The 27674-nt window shown below is 42.7% G+C and overlaps 1 protein-coding gene across 4 annotated transcripts in view; it reads right to left on the bottom strand.

The window, feature by feature from the left end:
- The window catches only part of LOC144504529 (rho guanine nucleotide exchange factor TIAM2-like), a 314348-nt gene that overhangs the window by 50317 nt on the left and 236357 nt on the right, over window positions 1-27674 (bottom strand). Inside the window, exon 1 of one of the 4 annotated variants that reach the window (XM_078229961.1) lies at window positions 26211-26345. The exons of the other annotated variants lie outside the window; for them this stretch is intronic. Within the exon in view, the coding sequence (XP_078086087.1) occupies window positions 26211-26342 (132 nt within the window). The 5' untranslated portion in view covers window positions 26343-26345. Of the gene's footprint in view, window positions 1-26210; window positions 26346-27674 lie in introns of those variants that run through there. 4 annotated transcript variants of the gene reach the window in all.

Genomic DNA, 27674 nt, shown 5'->3' with positions numbered 1-27674 from the left:
TGTCTCCAGACAAGACAGCCAGTGAAACTCTGCAGGTCCACGCAACTGTGGGAGTTACAAATAGTGTGACATGAACCCAATATCCCGGTTGAGGCCGTCCTCGTGTGTGCGGAACTTGGCTATCGGTTTCTGCTCAGCGACTCTGCGCTGTCGTGTGTCGCGAAGGCCGCCTTGGAGAACGCTTACCCGAATATCAGAGGCCAAATGCCTGTGACCGCTGAAGTGCTCCCCAACAGGAAGTGAACAGTCTTGCCTGGTGATTGTCGAGCGTTGTCGCAGCGTCTGCATAGTTTCCCCAATGTACCATGCCTCGGGACATCCTTTCTTGCAGCGTATCAGGTAGACAACGTTGGCCGAATTGCAAGAGTATGTACCGTGTACCTGGTGGATGGTGTTCTCACGTGAGATGATGGCATCTGTGTCGATGATCCGGCACGTCTTGCAGAGGTTGCTGTGGCAGGGTTGTGTGGTGTCATGGTCACTGTTCTCCTGAAGGCTGGGTAGTTTGCTGCGGACAATGGCCTGTTTGAGGTTGTGCGGTTGTTTGAAGGCAAGAAGTGGGGGTGTGGGGATGGCCTTAGCGAGATGTTCGTCTTCATCAATGACATGTTGAAGGCTCCGGAGGAGATGCCGTAGCTTCTCCGCTCCGGGGAAGTACTGGACAACGAAGGGTACTCTGTCCACTGTGTCCCGTGTTTGTCTTCTGAGGAGGTCGGTGCGGTTTTTCGCTGTGGCGCGTTGGAACTGTTGATCAATGAGTCTAGCGCCATATCCTGTTCTTATGAGGGCATCTTTCAGCGTCTGGAGGTGTCTGTTGCGATCCTCCTCATCCGAGCAGATCCTGTGTATACGGAGGGCTTGTCCGTAGGGGATGGCTTCTTTAACGTGTTTAGGGTGGAAGCTGGAGAAGTGGAGCATCGTGAGGTTATCCGTGGGCTTGCGGTACAGTGAGGTGCTGAGGTGACCGTCCTTAATGGAGATGCGTGTGTCCAAGAATGCAACCGATTCTGGAGAGTAGTCTATGGTGAGCCTGATGGTGGGATGGAACTTGTTGATGTCATCATAGAGTTGTTTCAGTGATTGTTCACCATGAGTCCAAAGGAAGAAAATGTCATCGATGTATCTAGTGTATAGCATCGGTTGAAGGTCCCGTGCGGTGAAGAAGTCTTGTTCGAACCTGTGCATGAAGATGTTGGCATATTGAGGTGCGAATTTGGTCCCCATGGCTGTTCCGTGTGTCTGGATGAAGAACTGGTTGTTGAAGGTGAAGATATTGTGGTCCAGGATGAAGCGGATGAGATGTAAAATTGCATCTGGAAACTGGCAGTTGTTGGCGCTGAGCACTGAGGCCGTTGCAGCAATGCCATCGTCATGGGGGATGCTGGTGTAGAGTGCCGAGACATCCATTGTGACGAGGAGCGCTCCTGAATGACCTCAGTCCTGCCTGTCTTTTTGTGGGTTATGTGGAGCATTCCTTGTTCCAGTCCTACTCAGGCTCTCTCCCACAACTCTTTTTGTTACATTGATGATTGTATCGATGACCCTTCGTTTTTTCATCTGGACCTGGAAATATTTCTCAATTTTGTTTCCAATTTCCACCCCTGTCTCACCTTCAAATTGTCCATCTCTGACACTTCCTTTTCCCTTCCTTGGCCTCTCAATCACTATTTCTGGTGATAGACTGATCACCAATATCCATTATAAACCCACTCACTCCCCACAGCTACCTCGACTACAGGTCCTCACACCCTGCTTCCTGTAAGGATTCCATCCCATCTCCTGATTTCTCTGCCTCTGTTCCGATGATGCCACCTTTGAAAATGACACTTGTGACAAGTCTGCCTTTATCTTTAGCTAAGGTTCGCAACCCACCCCTGTGGCTGATAGGGAACTCAATGTGCCCAACCCATCTCCCACACCTCGGCCTTTACCCTTTCCCCTCCCTCCCATAAGCATGGTTGTTTCCCCTTTGTCCTCACTTTCCACCCCACCAGTCTTTGTATTCAAAAGATCATCCTCTGCCATTTCCGCCAACTCCACCATGATGCCATCATGAAACACATCATCCCGTCACCACTGCCATCAGTGTTCCACAGGGACTGCTCCCTCCAGGACACCCTCGTCCACTCTTTCATCACACCCAACGCCACATCCCTTCCCATGCAATTGCAGAAGGTGCAACCCTTTACCTCCTCCCTCCTCACCATTCAATGCCCCAAATACTCCTTTCAGTTGAAGCAACATTTCACTTGCAACTTCTTCAATTTGGTTTAATGTATTTGTTACTCCATATGCAGCTTCCTCTATGTTGGGGAGACTTAACACAGACTGGATGGATGCTTTGCAGAGCACCTGTGCGAAGCACACAAGCATAACCGACCCCAACCTTCCTGTCACTTGATGTTTCAACTCAGCATCTTGCTCTCATGCCCACATGTTCATTCTTGGCCAGTTCCGTGAAGCTCAATACAAACTGGAGAAGCAACACCTCATCTTCCAATTAGGCATGTTACAGCCCTCAGGACTCAACATTGAGTTCCAAAACTTTAGACTATGACCTTTCTCCTCTATTTTAACTCTTTGTTTGTACATGCTAACATTTTTGTCCCAGTGCAAAGCTCCCCCACCCCCCCACCCTATGGGCCATTTGTCACTTGTTCTTAAGTTTGCTACATCTTTGTTGCAATCTCTCCTAGCTCCTGGTCTTTAACTCTGTTCCATCTCCTCTTATATTGTATATAATCCAACACTTTTTTCCCTCCCTTCAGCTCTGGAGAAAAGTCATACAAACTCAAAATGTCAACTCAGATGCTGCCAGACCTGTTGAGTTTTTCCAGTTTCTCTGTTCTTGTCTCAGAGGACTTTCATGTTTAAAGTTTCCTCCCTTACAGACCTTCCCAACCACTGTCTGTATTCCTCAATTCTAAATTGCTTCTGGTGCATGTCCATTTGCTAACCCCTGAACATTCTGAACATCGTAAGAAGTTTAACAACACCAGGTTAAAGTCCAACAGGTTTATTTGGTAGCAAAAGCCACTAGCTTTCAGAGCCTTAGCAAAAGCTTTGGAGCAAAATCTTGTGGCTTTTGCTACCAAATAAACCTGTTGGACTTTAACCTGGTGTTGTTAAACTTCTTACTGTGTTTACCCCAGTCCAATGCCGGCATCTCCACATCATTCTGAACATCCCCATCTTGAGGCCACTTACACTGTTCAATACAAACCCAACCCCTCCCTGCGCCCACCCTCCAGTCACGTGTTAAAGTGCAACCTTTTCTACTTGAAAGCTCTAATACAAGCCTAGCCCTGCAGTCCCTTTCCTGTCCGAGGCTGTTTGTCCCACTTTCCAAGTACAGATTTTTGCCCTTCCGCACTTCTCCTGTCTGAGGCCAGTTCCTCCCCACCATTCTCTAGTACAGCCCTAGCCCTGTACCCCTTTATCTTGTCTCAAGTCAGTTGCCCTCTTTCCCCAGTACAGTCCTCGCCCTGCAGCCATGAAAAGCCTTGCCACTGGTCTGGTAGATAGAGCCTGTGACAAACCCCTGAAAGTGATGTGCTGCTGTCTGTGAAGCCTGGCACTAATTCCCACAAGTAATGTAGGGTAAGCAAAAAAACCTTGAACTCACGAGTGAAGTGCAGGTCACCAGGTGCATATTGGTTATGTAAAACATGTCGTTCTAATTACACGCTGACATGCCTGGATATTCCAGTGGGGGATGGGGTGTTGATTCTAGCAAGGAGACCTGACATGCCAATAGGTATCAAGTCAAATTAACACAAACGCAGTCTTATATGGGAAACCTCTTCTGCTGTGAATTGTTTCTTGCATTTGTTAAATATTAAACCATTTCAACTATATGGCTGTGAAAAGTTAAAACCAATGGGGAAATGTTAACATCCCTGGACAGGTGAAGAAGAGTTAAAATCTTAAAACTGGAAAAGTTGACCTTAAACCTCCACAAATACATCTACTTCCAGTTTAATTAGGGAAGGTTGGCAAGGCAGACAGGTACTTGCTCAACAGATAAATAAGTTATTTTGTGTCAGTAGGTCTGTGTGCGTCAGATTTTAGCAGCTACTCGAATTTAAGATCTGCAGACTGGGTTTTCCAGGATACACAAGAATTGATAGCCAAATGGAGATGGGAATCACCAGATCCAGCAGAAATGCTTTTCCAGCACTGCTTGTGGATCGGGTGGAGTCGGAGCACTTTCCCCCATGCTCACAATCTAACCAACCAACAATATCTCAATCTGGATGGCTGCTGGGCAGGAAATTGAGAGATAAAACAGAAACAAATGAGATCCTTCTATTAAATTCAGTAAGACTGCACGTACCTGATCACTAGATCATCTCTGCTCACCCCACCATAAATTTCAGGGCCAATAATTTCATTACTGAAGCCATTTTTAATGCATTATTGTCGATCTTGAGGCCAGAATTAACATTTCGAGTTATTGTGGCAAAAACAATGAATAAATCAATCCACCTATTTATTGAAGCATGGAAATCAATTCAGAAATGTTTGTGCTTGAAAACACCTTATGTGTTTTGGCAACTCTTTGCTGTGCCATACTCTATCCAATATTTGGACTCCACCAGAAAACATGTTGCATTTAGATAGTACTTTTTGTTAAAGAAAATGTTCCAGAAATGTAATAAGACTGAAACTGACACTGTCAACAGGAGGAGAGATTATAGGGAGGGCTAAAATCTTGGTCAGCAAGGCAGGTTTTAAGGAGCATCTTAGGAGGATGGGGCGGAGTGGTTTAGAAAGGAAAACCCATGCATTAGGATCGAAATAGTTTTAAGGATGGACGCCAATGCTGACAAAGAATAGGAATAGACAAGAGGCCAATGTTGGAGGAATGCAGAGGTTTTGAAGAGCTGGAAGAGGTTAGAGAGAGTGGCAAGGACATAGAGAGGTTTAAGTATTGGACAGTAAAATTCAGCGGTTGATCATTCAAGAGTCAAAGTAAGTCTACAAGCACTGGAATAATGGATGAGTGTGACTTGTTACAGGTTAGGAAAGAGTTTTGGATGAAGTAATGTTTACGAAGGGTGGAAGATTTTGGAATTATGAATTGGGATATAATAAGAACATGGACGAGATTTGCATCCCAGCTGATCTGAGGCACGGTAGAGATGGATTATGATGGTGGAAGTAGGCAGTCTTTGCCTTAGAGAGGATATGGGGTTGGAAACTCATGTCAATGTATCATATGGTATTGAAGATTCAATCAGCCTTGTTCAGCCTGAGACTGTGACCTGGAAATAAGACAGAATGAGTAGTGAGAGGAATGTATTTCTGGCAGGGACTGAAGACAACAGCTTTCATTTCCTAATCTTTAATTGGAGGAAAATATGACTCACCCAGTCCTGGAAATCTGACAACAGATGCAGTCATAGAGTCATAGAGGTTTACAGCATGGAAACAGGCCCTTTGGCCCAACTTGTCCATGCTGCCCTTTTTTTTAAAACCCCTAAGCGAATCCCAATTGCCCACATTTGGCCCATATCCCTCTATACCCATGTAACTATCTAAATGCGTTTTAAAATATAAAATTTAACCCACCTCTACTACTACCTCTAGCAGCTTGTTCCAGACACTTACCACCCTGTGTGTGAAAAAATTGCTCCTCTGGACACTTTTGTATCTCTTCCCTCTCACCTTAAACCTATGCCCTCTAGTTTTAGATTCCCCTACCTTTGGGAAAAGATATTGACTATCTAGCTTGTCTGTGCCCCTCATTATTTTATAGACCTCTATAAGGTCACCCCTCAGCCTTCTACGCTCCAGAAAAAAAGTCCCAGTCTATTCAGCCTCTCCTTATAACTCAATCCATCAAGTCCCGGTAGCATCCTAGTAAATCTTTTCTGCACTCTTTCTAGTTTAATAATACCCTTTCTATAATAGGGTGACCAGAATTGCACACAGTATTCCAAGTGTGGCCTTACCAATGTCTCGTACAACTTCAACAAGATGCCCCAACTCCTGTATTCAATGTTCTGACCGATGAAACCAAGCATGCCGAATGCCTTCTTCACCACTCTCTCCACCGGTGACTCCACTTTCAAGGAGCTATGAACATGTACCCCTAGATCTCTTTGTTCTATAACTCTCCCCAACGCCCTACCATTAACTAAGTAAGTCCTGCCCTGGTTCAATCTACCGAAATGCATCACCTTGCATTTGTCTAAATTAAACTCCATCTGCCATTCATCAGCCCACTGGCCCAATTGATCAAGATCCTGTTGCAATTGGACTTTCTTCACTGTCCACTATGCCACCAATTTTGGTGTAAGCTGCAAAATTACTAACTATGCCCCTTATATTCTCATCCAAATCATTAATATAAATGACAAATAACAGTGGGCCCAGCACTGATCCCAGAGGCACATCGCTGATCACAGGCCTCCAGTTTGAAAGACAACTCTCTACAACCACCCTCTGGCTTCTGTCAAGAAGAAGTTTAACAACACCAGGTTAAAGTACAACAGGTTTATTTGGTAGCAAAAGCCACACAAGCTTTCGGAGCTCCAAGCCCCTTCTTCAGGTGAGTGGGAATTCTGTTCACAAACAGAGCATATAAAGACACAAACTCAATTTACATGAATAATGGTTGGAATGCGAATACTTACAGCTAATCAAGTCTTTAAGATACAAACAACGTGAGTGGAGAGAGCATCAAGACAGGCTAAAAAGATGTGTATTGTCTCCAGACAAGACAGCCAGTGAAACTCTGCAGGTCCAGGCAAGCTGTGGGGGTTACAAATAGTGTGACATGAACCCAATATCCCGGTTGAGGCCGTCCTCGTGTGTGCGGAACTTGGCTATCAGTTTCTGCTCAGTGACTCTGCGCCGTCGTGTGTCGTGAAGGCCGCCTTGGAGAACGCTTACCCGAATATCAGAGGCCGAATGCCCGTGACCGCTGAAGTGCTCCCCAACAGGAAGAGAACAGTCTTGCCTGGTGATTGTCGAGCGGTGTTCATTCATCCGTTGTTGCAGCGTCTGCATAGTTTCCCCAATGTACCATGCCTCGGGACATCCTTTCCTGCAGCGTATCAGGTAGACAGGAAAGGATGTCCCGAGGCATGGTACATTGGGGAAACTATGCAGACGCTGCGACAACGGATGAATGAACACCGCTCGACAATCACCAGGCAAGACTGTTCTCTTCCTGTTGGGGAGGACTTCAGCGGTCACGGGCATTCGGCCTCTGATATTTGGGTAAGTGTTCTCCAAGGCGGCCTTCACGACACATGACAGCGCAGGGTCGCTGAACAGAAACTGATAGCCAAGTTCCGCACACACGAGGACGGCCTCAACTGGGATATTGGGTTCATGTCACACTATTTGTAACCCCCACAGCTTGCCTGGACCTGCAAAGTTTCACTGGCTGTCTTGTCTGGAGACAATACACATCTTTTTAGCCTGTCTTGATGCTCTCTCCACTCACATTCTTTGTATCTTAAAGACTTGATTAGCTGTAAGTATTCGCATTCCAACCATTATTCATGTAAATTGAGTCTGTGTCTTTATATGCTCTGTTTGTGAACAGAATTCCCACTCACCTGAAGAAGGGGCTTGGAGCTCTGAAAGCTTGTGTGGCTTTTGCTACCAAATAAACCTGTTGGACTTTAACCTGGTGTTGTTAAACTTCTTACTGTGTTTACCCCAGTCCAACGCCGACATCTCCACCTTCTGTCATCAAGCCAATTTTATATCCATTTAGATACCTCACCCTGGATCCCGTGAGATTTAACTTTATGCAACAACCTACCATGCGGTACCTTGTCAAAGGCCTTGCTAAAGTGTGTGGGTCGAGAGAGAGGTAGTGGGAGGTAGAGCTGGGTGTCATCATGTACATGTGGAACATGACTGGATGATGTTACCGGGGGAGGCAGCATATAGATAGGGTAAGGGAGGGGCAGGGCCAAGGATGGATTTTTGTCAGGGGACACCAGAGGCAGCAGTGTGGGAGGTACAAGAAGAGCTTCTCTAGCTTTGTCTGGATAGTTAAGAATGGAGTGCAGTCCTACTCAGTGGGACGCCAGAGGAGAAAGTGTTGTCGAAGGAGGGTGTGACCAAACATGTCAAAAATTGCAGATAAATCAATAAGAATGAGTAGGGATAGTGCAGCTTCTACAGTTACAAAGGATATCATATTTGACTTTTGTGGTCAGAGCTGCTTCGATACCACGGTGAGGGTAAAATTCCATTGAAATATGAAGTTGCAGGATAAAAGGACAAGAATTTGGGAGGCAACAAGTTTAAGGCTTTGGAAAAGAGAGGGATGTTGGAGAAGGGGAATCAAGGATATGTTTTTTGATGAAGGGAAATTGAAAGTTAGCAGTTTAGTGGAGATAAAGGCGGAGAAGCAGTTAGTGAAAGGTAGGAGAGATAGTAAAGAAAGATGAAAAGTAGCACGAAAAGAAGCCTTGAATAAAGCTTCTAGTTGGGGACTAAGTGCAAGTGGTTGCCATATTTGTGGCTAATATACTGCAACTTAGAATCCCTACAGGGTAGAAGGAGGCCATTTGGCCCATCAAGTCTGCACCAACTCTCTGACAGAGCATCTTACCCAGTCCCAACCCCAGCCCTATCCCCATAACCCCATGCATTTACCCTGGTAATCCCCCTAATTTACACATCTTGGGACACAATGGGGCAATTTAGCACGGCCAATCCACCTAGCCTGCACATCTTGGGGCTGTGGGAGGAAACTGGAGCACCCAGAAGAAACTCTCACAGACATGGGGAGAATGAGCAAACTCCACACACAGTCATGCAAAGCGGAATTCGAACCTGGGTCCCTGCCTTGTGAGGCAGCAGTGCTAACCACTGTGCCACTGTTCCGCTCATGTATATCAAAGCACATTACCAAATGTCAATAGGTTGCCAATGACTTACAAAGCAAAAATAAAACAAAGGGCAAGATACCCATTGGTTTTGTAGTTAGTTCTGTCTACATTAACACCTGCTGAGTTTCTGTGCTAGTTCATAAATGGCAATTACGAAAGATGGATGTGCCTACATAGAAACACCATAACAACACATCAACTGTACAACATAATTGCTATCAGTGCTGATTTTCAGTTAGAGTAAAGGTTAACACGTTTCTTCTTTCACTTTAATTTTAGGTTTCTGACATGCATGCTCAAGCTTATCCCATGTTAAAACAGCGAGAATGAATGTCACCGGATCAGCAAACTTCAAGTAATTGTAACATAGGTTTAACAAATAAAAGTAAATCATTGCTTTGTGATAAATCTTGAAAGCACAGATTAAAGAGCCATTGGCCAATATCACAGAGCACTGTTAGTGACCAGCATTGTTAGGGCACTTCTTTCAACCAATAAGCTGAACTGAAGAACTATAAAGATAAAATGGATTATTTGTACAAGGATTCATCTCAGCGGCAACTGGAAAATTCATGCCCCAAAAGTAAAATGTGGAAAGATTAACAAAAATTGCTCCATTCTAGAAATGACTTTTTTAGTCCAAAATTACAAAGCAATTTAAGTTCTTCCCACAATACATCTGAAATATGGGTAACTTGTCCTGACCCCTGCACTCACATGGTCTCCATTGTCTAAACCACCATGCACATGCCCACCCTCATAAAAATGGCAGCAGATATCAGGGAATCAGACTGTCCCACCATGGAGACGAGAAAAATTCATTAATATGATTAAAATCCGGCACCTAAGATGTAATTGTGGGTCTATACAAGTTTCCCAAGAGCTGGGAAATTCACCAGTGAAAGGGATACAGGAGATGCTGGCTCCACGAGTGCCTCACTCAGCCTTCCCTGTGGGCCTCCTGATTGCAGGCCTCTCTGGCTTCCCGATTATTGGGGCTACCCTGCTGCTGACATTATTTCCCACCCACTGGCCAGTCTTTCCATTTGACTGGCTGTTGGGTGGGAAATAAAACTAAACAATTTTAATGAGGTTCTTTTGTTAAGATCTTTATTATAACTATGAAAGCCAAAGGTTAACATTGAACTCAGTCACAAAAATACAATTGTCCCTGTGAAGTTTTCCTACATTGCAACAGTGACTACAGTTCAAAGTGCTTCACTGGCTGTAAATGCTTTGGGATCTCCTGAGGGGCTATATAAATCCAAGTCTTCCTTTTCTCTTTTCCAGTCGTAATAAACAGGTTATGTAAAGGCTTCCCAAACTTTCCACACAAACACATTTTCACAATTCAAGGACCATTCTTTCCTCAATTCTCAATTACATTTACTGCTCCAGATCCTACTGCTGAAGTATGGACATGCATTTTGAAGGATTCTATACTGGTGTAAACATCCAACCCAATGACTCCACTTGTTTAATAAATCTTTCTTCCTAAACCCTATTCCACATGACTTCTGCAGCAAATAGACCTGTTTGGGTGGAAAATATGTGCTAGAACACAGGTAATCTCAAGTCAGAACAACTATTTCTGAATAAATTCTTCTGCTACATAATTTAACTTGCAAAATGTAGCCCAAAAGACACAAGAAGCAATGAAGATACTGACTCATGTTAAAGTAAATATTACTGGGCATCAGCATCCCTCCATAATTTCACTGCTCTTCAACTGAAATCATCTGCAAACTATTTATCAGTTTTATCATTTCTTCACCTGCACATATCAGTGATGGTTGTATACTGAACTCATTCAATTTCTTCTCTTCCCAACTTGGGCATTGAGGCCAATTTTGGTACCCTAACTGCCAGTGAATTTCATAGAATCATAGAATCCTACAGTGCAGAAAGAGGCCATTCGGCCCATCAAGCCTGCACCAACCACAATCCCACCCAGGCCCTATCCACATACCCCTACACATTTACCCACTAACCCCTCTAACCTATGCATCCCGGGACACTAAGGGGCAATTTAGAATGGCCAATCAACCTAGCCCGCACATCTTTGGACTGTGGAAGGAAACCAGAGCACCCGGAGAAAACCCACGCAGACACAGGGAGAATGTGCAAACTCCACACAGACAGCGACCCAAGCCAGGATTCGAAGCCAGGTCCCTGGAGCTGTGAAGCAGCAGTGCTAACCACTGTGCTACCGTGCATCATCAGATACAATATTGAGTGAACAAATTTGCAGCCTTTCATTTTGTATGGCTGTGTCGTTTCAGTCAATGCATCCACCCACTTAATCATGAGAACTAACTTCACAGAATCTTTACAGTGCAAAAGCAAGCCATTCAGCCCATCAATTTGCACTGGCTTTCTGCAAGGGCATTCTACCTAGCCCCACTCCCCTGCCTAATCCCTGTAACCTTGCACATTATTTTCAGAGAACAATGCAATTCCCTTTTGAATATGTTGATTGAACTTGCCTCCACCACCATCTCAGGAAGTTTGTCCAGACCCCATCTACCCTTTAGGTAATTTGTTTTTCTTTGCATCACTTTCTCTCCTTTCGGCCATTATGAATCAGTGCCCTCTAGTTCTTGATACCCTCCAGAGTGCTAACAATTTCTCATTATCTACCCTGTCCATACCCCTCACGATTTTGAACACCTCTATTGGCCTTCTTTTCTCCAAGGGAAACAGTGCCAACCTCTCCAATCCATCCTCATAGCCACAGTTCTTTATCCCTGGAATCATTCTTGTGAATATCCTCTGTACTCTTTCCAACGTCTTCACATCTTTCCTCAAGTATGGCGCCCATTGAAATGGACACAGCATTGTTCAACTTGGCCTCCTTGCTTGTACTCAGTTCTCCTATTAATAAAGCTGTAGATACTATATGCTTTATTAACTGCTATCTTCAATCAATTACGTACACGTACACTAAGGTGCTCTGTTCCTGCACCTCATTTAGAGTTTCTCCCTTTATTTTACACTGTCTCTTCTTATTTGTCCTGTCAAAATGAAACAGCTCACACTTCTCTGCATTGAAATTCCATCTGCCACTTGTCTACCCAAACCACCAACATGTCTACAGCCTTTTGAAGTTCAGGACTATCCTCATTACAGCCAACAACATTTCCAATCTTCATACCATCTACAATGTTGAAATAATGCCTTGAACACCACAGTCTAGGCCATTAATATTTATCAGGAAGAGCAAAGTTCCCAACACTGACCCCTGGAGAACTCCACCACAAACCTTCCGCCAATCTGAAGAACAACCATTTATCACTTCTCTGTTTCTGTCACTCTGCTAATTTCTTACCAACTGCCGACTTTCCCTTTTACTCCATGAGCTAGAATTTTGCTCATAAGTCTGTTGTGTGGCACGATGGCCTTTTGAAAATCCATATAAACCACATCAACAGTTGCCCTTTCCTGTTACCTCCTCAAAAAATTCCAGCCAGTTAGTTAAACATGATTTTTCTCCTAATGAATCCATGTTGGCTTTCCTTACTCATCCTGCACTTGTCTAAATGACTATTGATTTTGTCCCAAACCATTGTTTCCAGAGGTTTCCCAACACTGAAGTCAAACTGACTGGTCTGTAATTGCTAGCTTTACCCTTGCATCCCTTTTTGAAAACAATTCATAACAAAACCTCAAAAGAAAAGCTCAGCAATAATATGTCAAATGCAAGTTTTACCAAAAAGTAGTTATAGGGAGTCCAGAGAAGCCCCATAACTTTCAAATCTCTAGATGACACCTAAAACATCCACATCATTTAAATGCTGAGCTGGCTGAAGACACATTTATTGAAACCAATATAATTACAGTATTCATTTTAAAACATCTCAAGTCCCTTTGGTATTTTTTAATTATCAAAGAGGTTGATTTCTGCAATGTGGAAAGCAAGTGACACTTGTTTTATAAACCTTGTCCTCTTGCTTAACTATAAAGTTTCCCAGTTTTACAGTAAAGTACTTCTTGTCAAAAATTAATAACCTAGTCACCGAACATCAAGAGCAAATACCCCTACTGATTCTTTATAGCAATAATGCCATCACTGGACTAGTAATGGAAGTCAAAAATAAATCACAAAGCTTTTCATTGATTACTCCCGTGGCATTAACTTTTCTTCAACAGACAACATCAACGTCTTCCTGTATGGACAATGATCGGCTAATATAGTTTTCTTTAATTCCAGTAAGCACCCTGTGAGGAGGTCCTTCAAAAACAGGGCTACATTAGGTTCAAGACTCACCATGGAAAACATCTTATGGAATGAGCCATAAGCTGCTGCTGTTTGCTGTCTGGATTTACAAACCAGGGCAAGTCTCCTGACTGGAGGTTTTTGTTTTCTAGAAGCAGGCATAGAGATGTTAATCCTTGGGCAGCTTGAGCACAGTGGCACAATGCTGCAGAACAAAAACATCAGAATTTCATTCGGTAAAATTCCACAAGCTTCAATCTGAATGAAAAGTGGTTCAGCGATAAAAAAGCAGTGTCCCAACTTGGATGACTTCAAGACACTTAAAAAGAATGTTTCACACAGTTTTTAACTATACAAATAACATCAACCTTCACGGAGATGTTATTAAAAATCATTTGGAAAGTCTCTCCCCGCTACGACTGATGATAAGCTGCATATGTATTCTGACAGGGATGGAACTCCTAAGCAGTTTGAAAGACTGTAGGACAGTGCTCATGACAGGCTGCACATGGATGCTAGTTGAGCGAACCAGTGACTGAGACATCAGAGAGGAGGTTACCGTCACTATACAATGTCTAGCTGTAAAGCAGTCAGCACCAACAAAAGCACATTGCAACATGCACACAAGTCATGCTGTAAACTTATAAAATAAAAAGCGAGAGAAAGAGTAAAGCTTAATTAGCTGCAAATAGTGTACTCCATCAACCAGAGCCTTGACAGAATTGTTTCAACGAAAACAACCTCTTTGACTTAGCCACTAAACTGGTAAATGGTCCCATAATTAATGTAATTAAGTTACAGATCTCACAAGCATACTTCACAGATTTCACAAACACCCAACAAAACATCAGGATCGAGCCTTAATGGAATATTACTCTCAAAAGCTAAAGGCAGTTTTCAAAATAAACCTAATGCACATATCTATTTTCTGCTCTTGTCCTTGAAGAAAAGTTGATTACAGCAATAATTTTGTCTGTACCACTTGTCTCAAAAGGGATGCTAGGCAGCAGAAACAATCTTTCAGAACAGGCTGCAGCTGGTTTATAACATAATTAAAAGGCACACCACAACAGAGTTCAGGAAAACGTTCCATAAAAATCAGCAGCATCAATCCAATAACCCTCTTGTAACATTTTTTAAAAATTTCAATTCAATTTTTTCCATAGCAAAATAAGTAAAAATGGGAACAAAATTTTATTCCAACATTCATTTTTCAGAAATCCCAACGGGGGGGATAAGTGCTTGGATTACTAGAGATAATTTAATGGCATGTATTTTAGGTGAGAAAAATACTACAAAGAATAAAGAAAAGTACAGCACAGGAACAGACCTTTCAGCCCTCCGTGCCTGTGTCGATCATGATGCCCTAACTAAAACAAAACCTTATGCCCGTACTCGATCCTTATCCCCCTATTTCCTCCCTATTCGTGTACCCAACTAGTTGCTGAGAAACGAGCCCCAAAAGTGCAGCTCAGTGGGTGGTAAACTGCAGATCCTTACTAGCTACTGCCGCTGCATCAAAAATTATTTCAATAGAGCAGTAAATTTGATGTCCAAATTCCAACAGAACAATAGAATAGAATCTCACCCAAACATAAACATCTAAAGAGTTCAATGTAAATGTGAGGTCATCCATTTTGGTAGGAACAGCAGCAAAATGCACTATTATTTAAATGGTAAAAAATTGCAGCATGCTGCTGTGCAGAGGGACCCTGGGTGTCCTTGTGTATGAATCACAAAAAGTCAGTTTGCAGGTGCAGCAGGTAATTAAGAAGGCAAATGGAATTTTGTCCTTCATTGTTAGAGGGATGGAGTTTAAAAACAGGGAGGTTAAGTTGCAGCTGTATAAAGTGCTGGTGAGGCCACACCTAGAGTACTGTGTACAATTTTGGTCTCCTTACTTGAGAAAGCATATACTGGCACTGGAAGGGGTGCAGCGGAGATTCACTAGGTTGATTCCGGAGTTGAAAGGATTGGCTTATGAGGAGAGACTGAGTAGACTGGGACTATGCTCATTGGAATTCAGAAGAATGAGGGGAGATCTTATAGGTACATATAAGATTATGAAGGGAATAGATAAGATAGAAGCAGAGAAGTTGTTTCCACTGGCGGGTGAATCTAGAACTAGGGGGCATGGCCTCAAATTAAGGGGGAGCAGATTTAGGACCGAGTTGAGGAGGAACTTCTTCACCCAAAGGGTTGTGAATCTGTGGAATTCCCTGCCCAGTGAAGCAGTTGAGGCTACCTCATTGAATGTTTTTAAGGCAAGGATACATTTTTGAACAGTAAAGGAATTAAGGGCAATGGTGAGCGGGCGGGTAAGTGGAGCTGAGTCCACAAAAAGATCAGCCATGATCTTATTGAATGGCGGAGCAGGCTCGAGGGGCTAGATGGCCTACTCCTGCTCCTAGTTCTTATTTTCTTATGTTTTAAGAAAGGGAAACACCAAAATAAATATTTTCCTATCACCCTTTCCCCTGCTTTATGGAAGTACCCTCATTATTGCACTGTGCATTCTGGCTCACGGAGACCTGTGCTGCCCATTAATACAATTTGTAGTGGCACTGAAGTGGAATCCTGGAACGAGCTCCATTCATTTTAACATGTTACTGCTCTCAAGAAACTATTGTGAAGCCCCATCACAGAATGTTACAGCGCAGAAGGAGACCATTTGGCTCATCATGTCGGCACCAGCTCTCCAAATGAGTGCCATTCTCCTGCCTCCTCTCTGTAACCCTGTACATTCTTCCTTTTCAGACAATAGTCAAATTTCCTTTAGAATGCCTTGACTGAACCTGCCTCCACCCACACACTCAGACAGTGCATTCCAAACCCTAAGCACCTACTGTGTGAAAAAGTTCTCTCTCATATTACTGCTAATTACTTTGAACTTGTTCCCCTCTGTTCTCTGTCCTCTCAGGAGTGGAAACAGTTTCTCCTTATCCATTTTGTCTGGAATCCTCATGATTCTGAATAGCTCTGTCAAATCTCCTCTCTTTCCTCCAATCAATCTTCATAACTGAAATTCCCCATCCAGAGAACCATTCTCGTGATTTTTTTCTGCATTCTCTCTAATGCCTTCACACCCTGCCTAAAGTGTCATGCCGAGAATTGGGAGCAATACTCCAGCTGAGGCGGAATTAGTGTTTTATACAAATTCAACAAGATTTCAGAAGAAAATTTATGATCAAGTATTGCCACAAGGACACTACTGACTAGTTCCTACTTGAAATCAGAGAGAGAACTGCTCTGAATTTTTAAAAATCCATTCACAAGATGTGGGATCCATTGGCAAAGCCAACATTTATTGAAAAGATTCACCCATGGATGAAGAACTTCAGCTAAATAGATTGATTGGAGAAGTTGGGACTTTTTTCTTGGAGAAGAGAGGTTGAGAGGGGATCTGTTAGAGGTTATTCGATATCATGACAGGTCTGGACAGAGTAGATGGAGAAAACATAATTCCACTGGTGAAAGAATCGAGAACCAGAGGGCACAGGGTAAAGGTAACTGGCAAAAGAAGCAATGACGACAGAAGGAAAAACATTTTAATGCAGCGAGTGGTTAAATCTGGAGTAAGATGGAGTAAAGTCCAATTGAGGAATTCAAGAGGGAATTGAATTGAATTGAATTGCATGAGAGTGGGACCAGATCATTGTTCCTACAGAGAGCTGGCACTGACATGACAGGACAAGTGGCCTTCTGCTGTGATATAACAAATCTGTGATTCCTAATTGTCCTTCAAAAGGTGATGGGTGCCCCAATTTGAGCAGCTACAGTCCATGTGATGAAGGTGCCTCTACAATACAGTCAAGGGAGGAGGCTTCAAAATTTCAACACAGTGATGAAAAATGGCAATATATTCCCAGGTCAGGATCACGTGCGTCTTGGGAGGGGAACTTGCCAATGTTTCCATGCACCTTGTCCTTCTGGGTGGTCGACATACGGATTTGAGAAAGGCTGTCAAGAGAATCTTTGGCGTGTACAGATTTAGTGGTGCACAGGAAAGGCACAGTGAGCTGGTGGTGAAGGAAGTGAATGTTTAAGATGGTAGATGGAGTGCAATTAAGGGAGCGGCTTTGCCCTTAATGCTACTGTACTCAGTGTGTTGCCAGAGCTGCACTAATCCAGACACGTGACAACTATTGCATAACATTGCTGATTTGTGCCTTGTAGATGGATGGGCTTTGGTGAATCAGGAAGGTGTTAATGGTATGACAATTATATTGTTAGAATATACCAGTAGAGGTTATTGTTTAACTAAGTACATTGAATAAATAGGGGACAACTGGGACAGTGTGTCTGTAGACCTACGAGGCTAAACAAAGTCAATAAACTCTCTTGGTAAAAAACAGCTTTGTTTCTTGGTTTTGACTTCACCAACTGGCTTAGCTTCTATTCATGATGTGGAGATGCCGGCGTTGGACTGGGGTAAACACAGTAAGAAGTTTAACAACACCAGGTTAAAGTCCAACAGGTTTATTTGGTAGCAAAAGCCACACAAGCTTTCGAGGCTCTGAGCCCCTTCTTCAGGTGAGTGGGAATTCTGTTCACAAACAGAACTTATAAGACACAGACTCAATTTACATGAATAATGGTTGGAATGCGAATACTTACAACTAATCCAGTCTTTAAGAAACAAAACAATGGGAGTGGAGAGAGCATCAAGACAGGCTAAAAAGATGTGTATTGTCTCCAGACAAGACAGCCAGTGAAACTCTGCAGGTCCACGCAACTGTGGGAGTTACAAATAGTGTGACATAAATTCTGATTCTAGGATCGCATGATAAAGACTCAGGAGGAAAAAAGCAGAAATATTTATGTGAAATAGTGTGACATAAACCCAATATCCCGGTTGAGGCCGTCCTTGTGTGTGCGGAACCTGGTTCCGCACACACAAGGACGGCCTCAACCGGGATATTGGGTTTATGTCACACTATTTCACATAAATATTTCTGCTTTTTTCCTCCTGAGTCTTTATCATGCGATCCTAGAATCAGAATTTATGTCACACTATTTGTAACTCCCACAGTTGCGTGGACCTGCAGAGTTTCACTGGCTGTCTTGTCTGGAGACAATACACATCTTTTTAGCCTGTCTTGATGCTCTCTCCACTCCCATTGTTTTGTTTCTTAAAGACTGGATTAGTTGTAAGTATTCGCATTCCAACCATTATTCATGTAAATTGAGTCTGTGTCTTATAAGTTCTGTTTGTGAACAGAATTCCCACTCACCTGAAGAAGGGGCTCAGAGCCTCGAAAGCTTGTGTGGCTTTTGCTACCAAATAAACCTGTTAGCTTCTATTAACAGAAGGGAGCTACTTGCTTGCCAGTATTTAATCTGCTTTTGTAACAACAGCATTTATATAGGTGGTCCACCTGGTCAACAGTGATGGCAGAGGATATAATGATCTTAATGCCATTGAATTTCTAGGAGATATGGTTAGAATATCTCCTGTTGGAAGGAGTTGTTGCCTGGCACTCCGGTAGCACAAATGTTACAGTCATTTACCAACACAAGCCTGAATGTTGCTTAAATCTTGCTGCATGTGGGCACGGATTGCTTCATTATCTGAGGGTGAACTGAACATTGTGCAAGATTGTGTGCAATATAACGAATTCACCCACTAATGACCTTGTTGTGAGGGAAGCTCATTTATGAAACAGCTAAAAATGGCTGAGCACTCTCCTGAGGAGCTCGTGTAGCACTGTCCCTGAGCTGATATGGTAGGCTTCCATCTACCACAACCATTTTCCTTTGAGCGACTCCAGCCAGTGGAAAGAATGTTGTGAAAATCTAGTTCATAATTAATATGTTTTAGAATGTAACTTTTAGATGTAGGAATTAAAGTTATAACTGCAGAAAATCAGATCATCTGGTAGAGAAACTGGTGTGAATGCAACTCAAACGGAGCTAGGTTTATTACTCTTAAAAAGGTAGCCTGTGTTTGTCTTGGAATACAGTAAGAGTTTTAACAACACTAGGTTAAAGTCCAACAGGTTTATTTGGTAGCAAATACCATTAGCTTTCGGAGCGCTGCTCCTTCATCTGATGGAGTGGAAATCTGACGAAGGAGCAGCGCTCTGAAAGCTAATGGTATTTGGTACCAAATAAACCTGTTGGACTTTAACCTGGTGTTGTTAAAATTCTTACTGTGTTTACCCCAGTCCAACGCCGGCATCTCCACATCATGGCTACCTTTGTCTTGGAATGTCAGAGTTGATGGTGAAAAATGTTAAACAATAGATGACCTATTTCTGGACATCTTGATAGACATGATGTGGAGATGCCGGCGTTGGACTGGGGTAAACACAGTAAGAAGTCTCACAACACCAGGTTAAAGTCCAACAGGTTTATTTGGTAGCAAACGCCACTAGCTTTCGGAGCGCTGCCCCTTCATCAGGTGAGTGGGAGTGTGAACACATCTCCGACTCACCTGACGAAGGGGCAGCGCTCCAAAAGCTAGTGGCGTTTGCTACCAAATAAACCTGTTGGACTTTAACCTGGTGTTGTGAGACTTCTTACCATCTTGATAGAACCAGGGTATCTATCATTTTCTCAACAAGTAAATGAAGAGCTAGCAATTCTGGGAATAGTCAAGGTAGAAATTATTCTTATAGGTTACAGAAATTATAGGTTACAGGGTGGCACAGTAGCACAGTGGTTAGCACTGCTGCTTCACAGCTCCAAGGACCTGGGCTTGATTCCCGGCTTGGGTCACTGTCTGTGTGGAGTTTGCACATTCTCCCTGTGTCTGCGTGGGTTTCCCCCGGGTGCTCCGGTTTCCTCCCACAGTCCAAAGATGTGCGGGTTAGGTTGATCGGCCATTCTAAATTGCCCCTTAGTGTCCCGGGATGCATAGGTTAGAGGGATTAGTGGGTAAATATGTAGGGATATAGGGATAGGTCCTGGGTGGGATTGTGGTTGGTGCAGACTCGATGGGCCGAATAGCCTCTTTCTGCACTGTAGGATTCTATGAGAACCCAGGAGTTGTGTCAAAGGTAAAATACTTTGTTTGCATTTCTGTTTGAATCACCCCAAAGCATGTCAGGTTGTCAAGGAGACAGGGTGTGGGGTTAGAAGGCTATTTTGTTTAATTTGTGTGTGTTTGGTGACAGAGCAGCTGTTCTGTTTGGGTTTCATGAGGGAAAGCAGTTGGAAGACTTGTATAGTTTGCAGCTAGTGGAATAGATCTACAGTGGTCCTCACAGAGCCTTGTGGCAGAAAGCAATTAGCTTGAATAGTTAGCTTGGAAAGAGTTGTAGAGAAACTGGAAACAGATTGGAAAAAATAGCCGATGTAAGTCTGAAGCCTGGGCAAAGAGCCGAAGATTACCTCAAAGACAACAAAAAAATTGAACAACAGCAAGCCATTTCATGCTACTACCATACAGTGGCTATGCCAGTGGTATTTTCCATTAAAAGGATGCTATGGTCAATCCAAAGATCTGCCTACCACTTAATTGAGCAATGTCACAGAATCAGAGAATCCCTACTGTGCAGATAAAGGCCATTTGGCCCATCACACCTGCACCGACTCCCCAACGAGCTTCATTACCTGTCCCACCTCCTGTCCTATCCCCATAAGCTCACATTTTTACCTTGCTAATCCCCTTAACCTGCACAACCTACACCAAGGGGCAATTTAGCATGGCCAATCCGCATTTTAGGACCATGGGAGGAAACCAGAGCACCTGAAGGAAAACCACCCAGACACGGGAAGAATGTGCACACTCCACCCAAGGGGCTGGAATTGAAACTGAGTCCCTGGCACTGTGACGCAGCAGTGCAAACCACTGTGCCACCCTATTCATGTATGAATTGCAATGCTGGTGCAATCCCAGGTACATAGGCCAACAGGAGAACCAACAAAGCTATGTCTTACACATTGAAAGTAAAACATATATGAACAGACAGGTTAAAGGTTATGTGCTACTTTTGGAGTCAGCAGATCTATTACATGTCTTTAATCTTTTCAATTTCCAGTCGCCATGGAAGACAGTGTGCTGTGTGGATGGATATATTAAGTGGCCAGCATCAGGTTTTCACATCTATGTTGACAACACCCAGCTGACCTTACCGGAACCTCACTTGACTCCTCCACTGCTGCTAAGTTATCCAACACTCAGTACTATGAGCATGGTAGTGGTGGTGGGGCGGGGGCGGTGGTGTGCGGTGAAGAGATAGGGGTTCATATAATGAAACTCCCAGGAATACATCAAACCAGGGTTTGATGATACTAGTCTACTCATTTGTTGGAAAATGGCACTCGGTGCTGGAAAAGGAGTGGTAACATAAATTCCTCTTCACTGCAAACAAAAAATTGCAGCCTTGCTTTTACACAAGACTGTATAGTAGTCATATTATTTTGATTTGATTTATTATTGTCACATGTATTGGTATACAATGAAAAGTATTGTTACTTGCGTGCTAAACAGACAAAGTATACCGTACATAGAGAAGGAAAGGAGAGGGTGCAGTCATAGCTAGGGTGTAGAGAAAGATCAACTTAGTGCAAGGTACGTCCATCCAAAAGTCTGATGGCAGCAGGGAAGCTGTTCTCGAGTTGGTTGGTACGTGACCTCAGACTTTTGTATCTTTCTCCTGACGGAAGAAGGTGGGAGGGACTGGGATGTGGGAGGTCCTGATTATTATTTGCACAATCAATATCAATTACATGTTCATTTAAGATTTAGAGCCATAAAATTATCAATTCAGAAAATCTGGTTAAAGATATATAACCAGATACTACACTACTTTTGGAGATCAATGTTACAATGAAAACCTAACCATTTGCAACTACAATTCAGAATTCTATGTGGAATTAGGAAAATGTAACCAGCTGATTCCAAAATCCAATCTAATTTGCACTAGATTAAACACTGTAGCAGTATTTCAGCCGTAAAAAGACAGGTATTGTCATTACGTCAGATTTTATGTCAAAATAATGATGAGGCTAACGGTACTTTGTTATTTAAGCATAACTGGCAAGAACAGATGTGCAATTAATACCAATATTTAATGGTGTCTGAGATGTGCTACCCCACCATTACCTTTACGAAAGCAGCATTTCACAGTGTGCCTCACTGCCAGGTTTCCCTCAGTTACCTGTTTTTAGGCAACTTGCCACTCAAAAAATGCAGATACCTAAACATGCAAGGACAACCAATGGTAAATACCATTAGACACTCTGCTACAGTACTGATGCTTTAAACCTCTACTACTGCTGATCACCGACATTCCCATTCAGGACCCCGTGTTAACTGGTATTGTAAACAGTTCTCTCCAGGTGTTTGCCCTCTCCCTTTTAAATCTGTCATTATCACCATCTCCTAAAAAAAATCCAACTCTTGGTCTGTCACAATATATATATACTTCAGTTTCCATTTAGCCTCCTTTATTTCAAAAAAACAACCCGAGTGTTTCTAATCTTTACTTCATTAAAAATCTTTATTTTTGGCAATATTCGCTTAAATCTCCTTTATACATGCTCCTGTGTGATCACACATTCTCTGGAAAGCCGTGACCAGAGCTGTGCACTGTGCATCAGCTGTGGTCCAACCGATGTTTGATACACAGTAGCATTACTTCCCTGCTATTACATTCTATGATACGGCTAATAAACGCAAGTACCCTGCGTGTCTTCCTACCTGTCCTGCACCCCTCAGATTCCCCTGTCAGTCACTGGAGGTGAGCACAAAGAATTGAGTTGTGAAAGAAGATATGCATTAAGGTAGACTGACCTCTTTTAATATGTTTACTCATTAACCATTTCTATATATAGGTTTATGATGCCCTATCAATAAGATTTGCAATGTAATTTTAGCTACTCTTTTAACATTTGGTTTTAGAAAATAATCACTGCTGATCTTTATTTCACAAAAGGCGGCACTGTGGTGTAGTGGTTGGTGCTGCTGCCTCACAGCATCAGGGACGCAGTTCGATTCCAGCCTTTGGTGACTGTGTGGAGTTTGCATTCTTCCCGTGTCTGCGGGGATTTCCTCTGGGTGCTTCGGCCCCCTCCCACAGTCCAAAGATGTGCAGGTTAGCTGCACTGGCCATGCTAAATCGTCCCTTAGTGTCCCAAGATGTGTAGGTTGGGGAATTAGTGGGGTAAATATATGGGTTCATGGACATAGGTAAGGTGCTCTGTCAGAGAGTCGGTGCAGACGCGATGGACCGAATGGCCTTCTATGGATTCTATGACCCTTTCAATTAATTATGACTATTCTGCAGCTCCAAGTGAAATATAGGACATTTTACAACTATCAATAAGTTTACGAGTTACTCCTCCTTGAATTTCTTCATTCCCAGGAATTCAAAAACTATGAAACCCCTTATTTTTCACAATCGCACATTCCCTATACAATCTACAGACCTTTTAAATTGAAGGTTGGGAGTCATATAATCATGACTTTTTCATTCACAACATTTTCTATTGTATTGTTTTCAATCTTCATGTCTTGTACTATGGGCCTTGGTGCTTCAGCTGAGTTTGAGTTTGAAGTTGCTTATGTAGCTTTACAAATTGGACTGAGAGTTAAAGCTAGACAATGACACAGATGTTCCTTAATAAAACCCATGCACACTAGTCCTTCCCATTTTTCCAACAAATTAGTCTTTTGACCCTACTAATTGATAAATGTCATGTGCAATTTTCTTCTGACAAAATCTGCCTTCCATTAAATGATTCAATCATTCTTGGGTCGGGTAAGGTATTCAGCATACATCCTAAAATCCAATTTAGCATTTCATGGAGGAAAAGCAATTAACAATGAATTATAGCAAGTGAATAGTAAATGAATATAAAATGGTACTGATAACCGTGTCAGTGCACATTATGTTTTTAAATGTACAGATCTCAAATTGCCTAGCATAAAATGCCCATGAAGAACAGTCAAGAACAAGAAAATCAGTGGCTGCCAGTACCATGGAACAGTCACTGCCTTCGGGAGCGATGATAACATAACAAAAATCTCCTGCAATAAAAATAAAGTGTGTAAAACAACAGAAATTTGAAAAAGATTCTGAACAAAATAACTTTTCTGGGATTACTAGTATTATTGAATCCCCTGGTCTATTCTTGATCATCAGTAAAATGACAGAAGTCGTCATCAACAGCACGAGCAAGCAACATTTGCTTAGCAATAACTTGTTCACTACACTCAGTTTGGGTTCTACTAGGGCCAATCAGCGCCTGGCTTCATTACAACCTTGGTTCAAATATGGACCAAAGAGCTAAACTCTAGAGTGGCGGTGAGAGTGACTGCCCTTGTCATCAAGGCTACAGCTGACCAAGTGTGGCATCAAGGAGCCCTTGGCAAAACTGGAATTGGGGAGAGGGGTGGGGGGGGCGCGGGCAGTTCTCCACTGGCTGAAGTCATACCTAGTACAAAGGAAGATGGCTGTGGTTGTTGGAGGTCAAACATCTCAGCTCCAAGTCATCACTGCTGGAGTTCCTCAGGATAGTGTTCTAGGACCAACCATCTTTGGTTGCTTCATCAATGACCAGAAATAGGGATTTTACTAATGACTGCAGATATTGAAGCAGTCCATGTCCAAATACAGCAAGATCCGGACAATATCCAGGCTTGGGCTAACAGTGGCAAGCAACAGTCATACCACACAAGTGCCAGGCAATGACCCTCTCCAATAAGAGAAAACCTAACCATCGTTCCTTGACATTCAAAGGCATTACCATTGCTGAAATTACTGCTATTGACATCCTGGGGATTATCCAATGCCTGTCCACAAACCACAAACACAAGTCAGGAATCTGATAGAAAACGCTTTTTTGCATGGATGAGTACTGCTCCAACAACACTCAAGAAATTTGACATAAATCGGGTCAAAACAGTCTGCATGCGTGGGATCCCATCCTCAAACATTCACACCCTCCATCACCAACACACAGTAGCAGCAGTAGATGCACTGCAGGAACTCAACAAGGCTCCTTAGACAGCACCTTCCAAACCCACGACTACCATCAAGAAAGACAAGATGTGGAGATGCCGGCGTTGGACTGGGGTGGGGACAGTAAGGAGACTCACAACACCAAGTTAAAGTCCAACAGGTTTATTTGGAATCACGAGCTTTCGGAGCACTGCTCCTTCCTCAGGTAAGGAAGAAGCAGCTCTCTGAAAGCTCATGATTCCAAATAAAGCTGTTCGACTTTAACCTGGTGTTGCAAGAAAGACAAGGGCAACAGATACATGGGAATGCCTACACCTGAATTTCTTCTCCAACCACTCACCATCTTGACTTGGAAATATATCACTGTTTCTACATTATAACTGGGTCAAAATTCTGGAACTCTCTCCCAACAGTACTGTGGGTGTACTTACACCATATGGAATGCAGCAGTCAAGAAGGCAGCTCACCACCACCTTCTTAAGGGCAATTAAGGATCGGCAATAAATTAGCCTAACCAGCAAAGCCCACATCCCATGTATATGAAAATGCATTCATACCAAATTCTTGCATTACAGCAGATTGAGCTGCAATTTGCATAAGGTTTTCACATCGAAAAGTGCATAATTTGTCAATCAGCACAATTGTATTAATTCCCATACTGCATAATAGCCTTTGCTTATTAATCACCAATATTCCAGCCTCTGCAATGCAACTATAATTATGAATAGCCAATGTAAAAATATTCATGTCAACAAAAGCTTCAAGAGTCAATTTATTTATATCTTTAACATTCAGTTGCACAGCAAACAAATGCTTTACCTGTAAACTTTAGGAAGCAATGTTATAAAAAAAATAGTTTTACAACTCAAGTTAAGGAGCATCCAGCCTTTCAAAAGTACTGATACTCAAGAGGACTTTGGTAAAAAGCCAAAAACTTCTACCGGTACATAAAATGCAACATTTGTTCAAAAAAAAATCAATGGCCACATTTCAGAATAAATTATTGGATATCAAACAAGCTCACTTAGCAAGAAACATTATGCACAATTGATTAACCATATAGTACCAACCAGCAGTGCTGAGCATATTGGTAGGACAATTCTAAACAAACTTCAAACAAAATCCATTAACAGAAAACCTGCTAGCCAGTGGCTCTTTGTAAAACAAATTCTACTAGGCATGATTCAGCATTAGTAATGCTATGTGGTTCGCACGTACCCTGCAGAATGGCTCAGTAGAAACGCAGCTTTTAATATGAACTACAAGATCATCCAAAAGACAAGAAAGCTTAGTCTCCAGTGCAAGTTTCATCAACAACATTGCAAAATAGAACATCAGATACTTCTCCATTTCCTGACTGCAAACACTGTACACCAGCAATTAGAAAATTACTTCCTTGCACGGCAGCTTGGAAGAACCACAGCAGATTAAGTTCAAAACGTGGGCGGAGACTTAGGAGTTTATCCCTTTGCTTTAATCACCTTGAAATTGCATTAACCACTGCCTCCATTCCTTATTTAGAGGTTACTTAGTAAATACACAGTCTGTCATTTAAGTACAGCTTACTAGCTTGTTCTCAAACCACATGTTCTCAATGCCCTCAAGCAGATGTGAGAATGGAGCTAAAAGTTATAACAAACAGCCTCTGAAAGGATGTCAGTTAGCCAAATAAAATAGTGCTTTTATAATCTAGCTATAAAGTTTAAGTCATACTACGGAAAGCTATACAGTGAAGGGATTCCGGTCTTGGGTGACTGTGTAGAGTTTGCACATTCTCCCCCTGTCTGCATGTCCAAAGATGTGTAGGTTGGGTGGATTAGCCATCATAAATGTGCAGGTTTATGTGGATATGGCAGGGAGAGGGCCGGGGAGGGATACACTTTTGGAGAGTCTGTGCAAACGCAATGGGCCCACTGGCCTCTTCTTGCACTAAGTAGATTCTTTGGATCTATGTACATCCTTCAGAGGTGGATGTCAGGAATTACTGTACTGAGTAGGAAAATCCAATGTTGTTGACCTGTTGTAAAAATTATTTCATATTAAGTTATTTCAAGTTTAGAACAGGTGGGATTCTCTGACTCCCCCCCATGGCGTATTTCATGGCCGTGGGAGGCGGCCCACCGTTGGCCGGTGATAGGATCTTCTGGTCCCGCCGCTGTCAATGGGATTTCCCATTAAATCCCCTCCACTCTGCCAGAAAGTGGGTGCGCTGTCAGCAGGAAAAGAAGATCCCATCGGCAAAAAGAATGGGAAAATCCCACATAATATGTATTGCAGACTGAACAAGTTGCAGCAATATTAACAGCCACAGGTTAACTTATACAATGAAACTTACATGGAAAAAGAAATGTGTATTTTGGATACCCTTAAGTTACATAACAAAAAGTATTTTAGCATCAATAAATGGAAAATAAACAGAAAATGTAAAATTATGAATAATGCAAGGGTAGACTAATGAAACTCACGCAATCCAGCAAATATTTTCATCCATATACCAATGGAAAATGTTTATGCATTGCCTGAATCGAAAATCTGAATGTGGTTGAAAGGCATGGCACAGTGTGTTAATCACTTTTCAAAAAGCCATATTGACTGGAGCAGAGAAGTCTCATTGGGAATTAAGCAAGTATTAAAAATTATGAAAGGGTTTCCATGTAAATACTGGAAAACAGGCCTAGCTTT

The sequence above is a fragment of the Mustelus asterias genome, chromosome 15 (assembly GCF_964213995.1).
Source record: "Mustelus asterias chromosome 15, sMusAst1.hap1.1, whole genome shotgun sequence".
In the NCBI taxonomy this organism is placed as follows: Eukaryota; Metazoa; Chordata; class Chondrichthyes; order Carcharhiniformes; family Triakidae; genus Mustelus; species Mustelus asterias.
The sequence above is the reverse complement of the archived record's forward strand: the minus strand, read 5'-3'. Positions and strand labels throughout refer to the sequence as shown.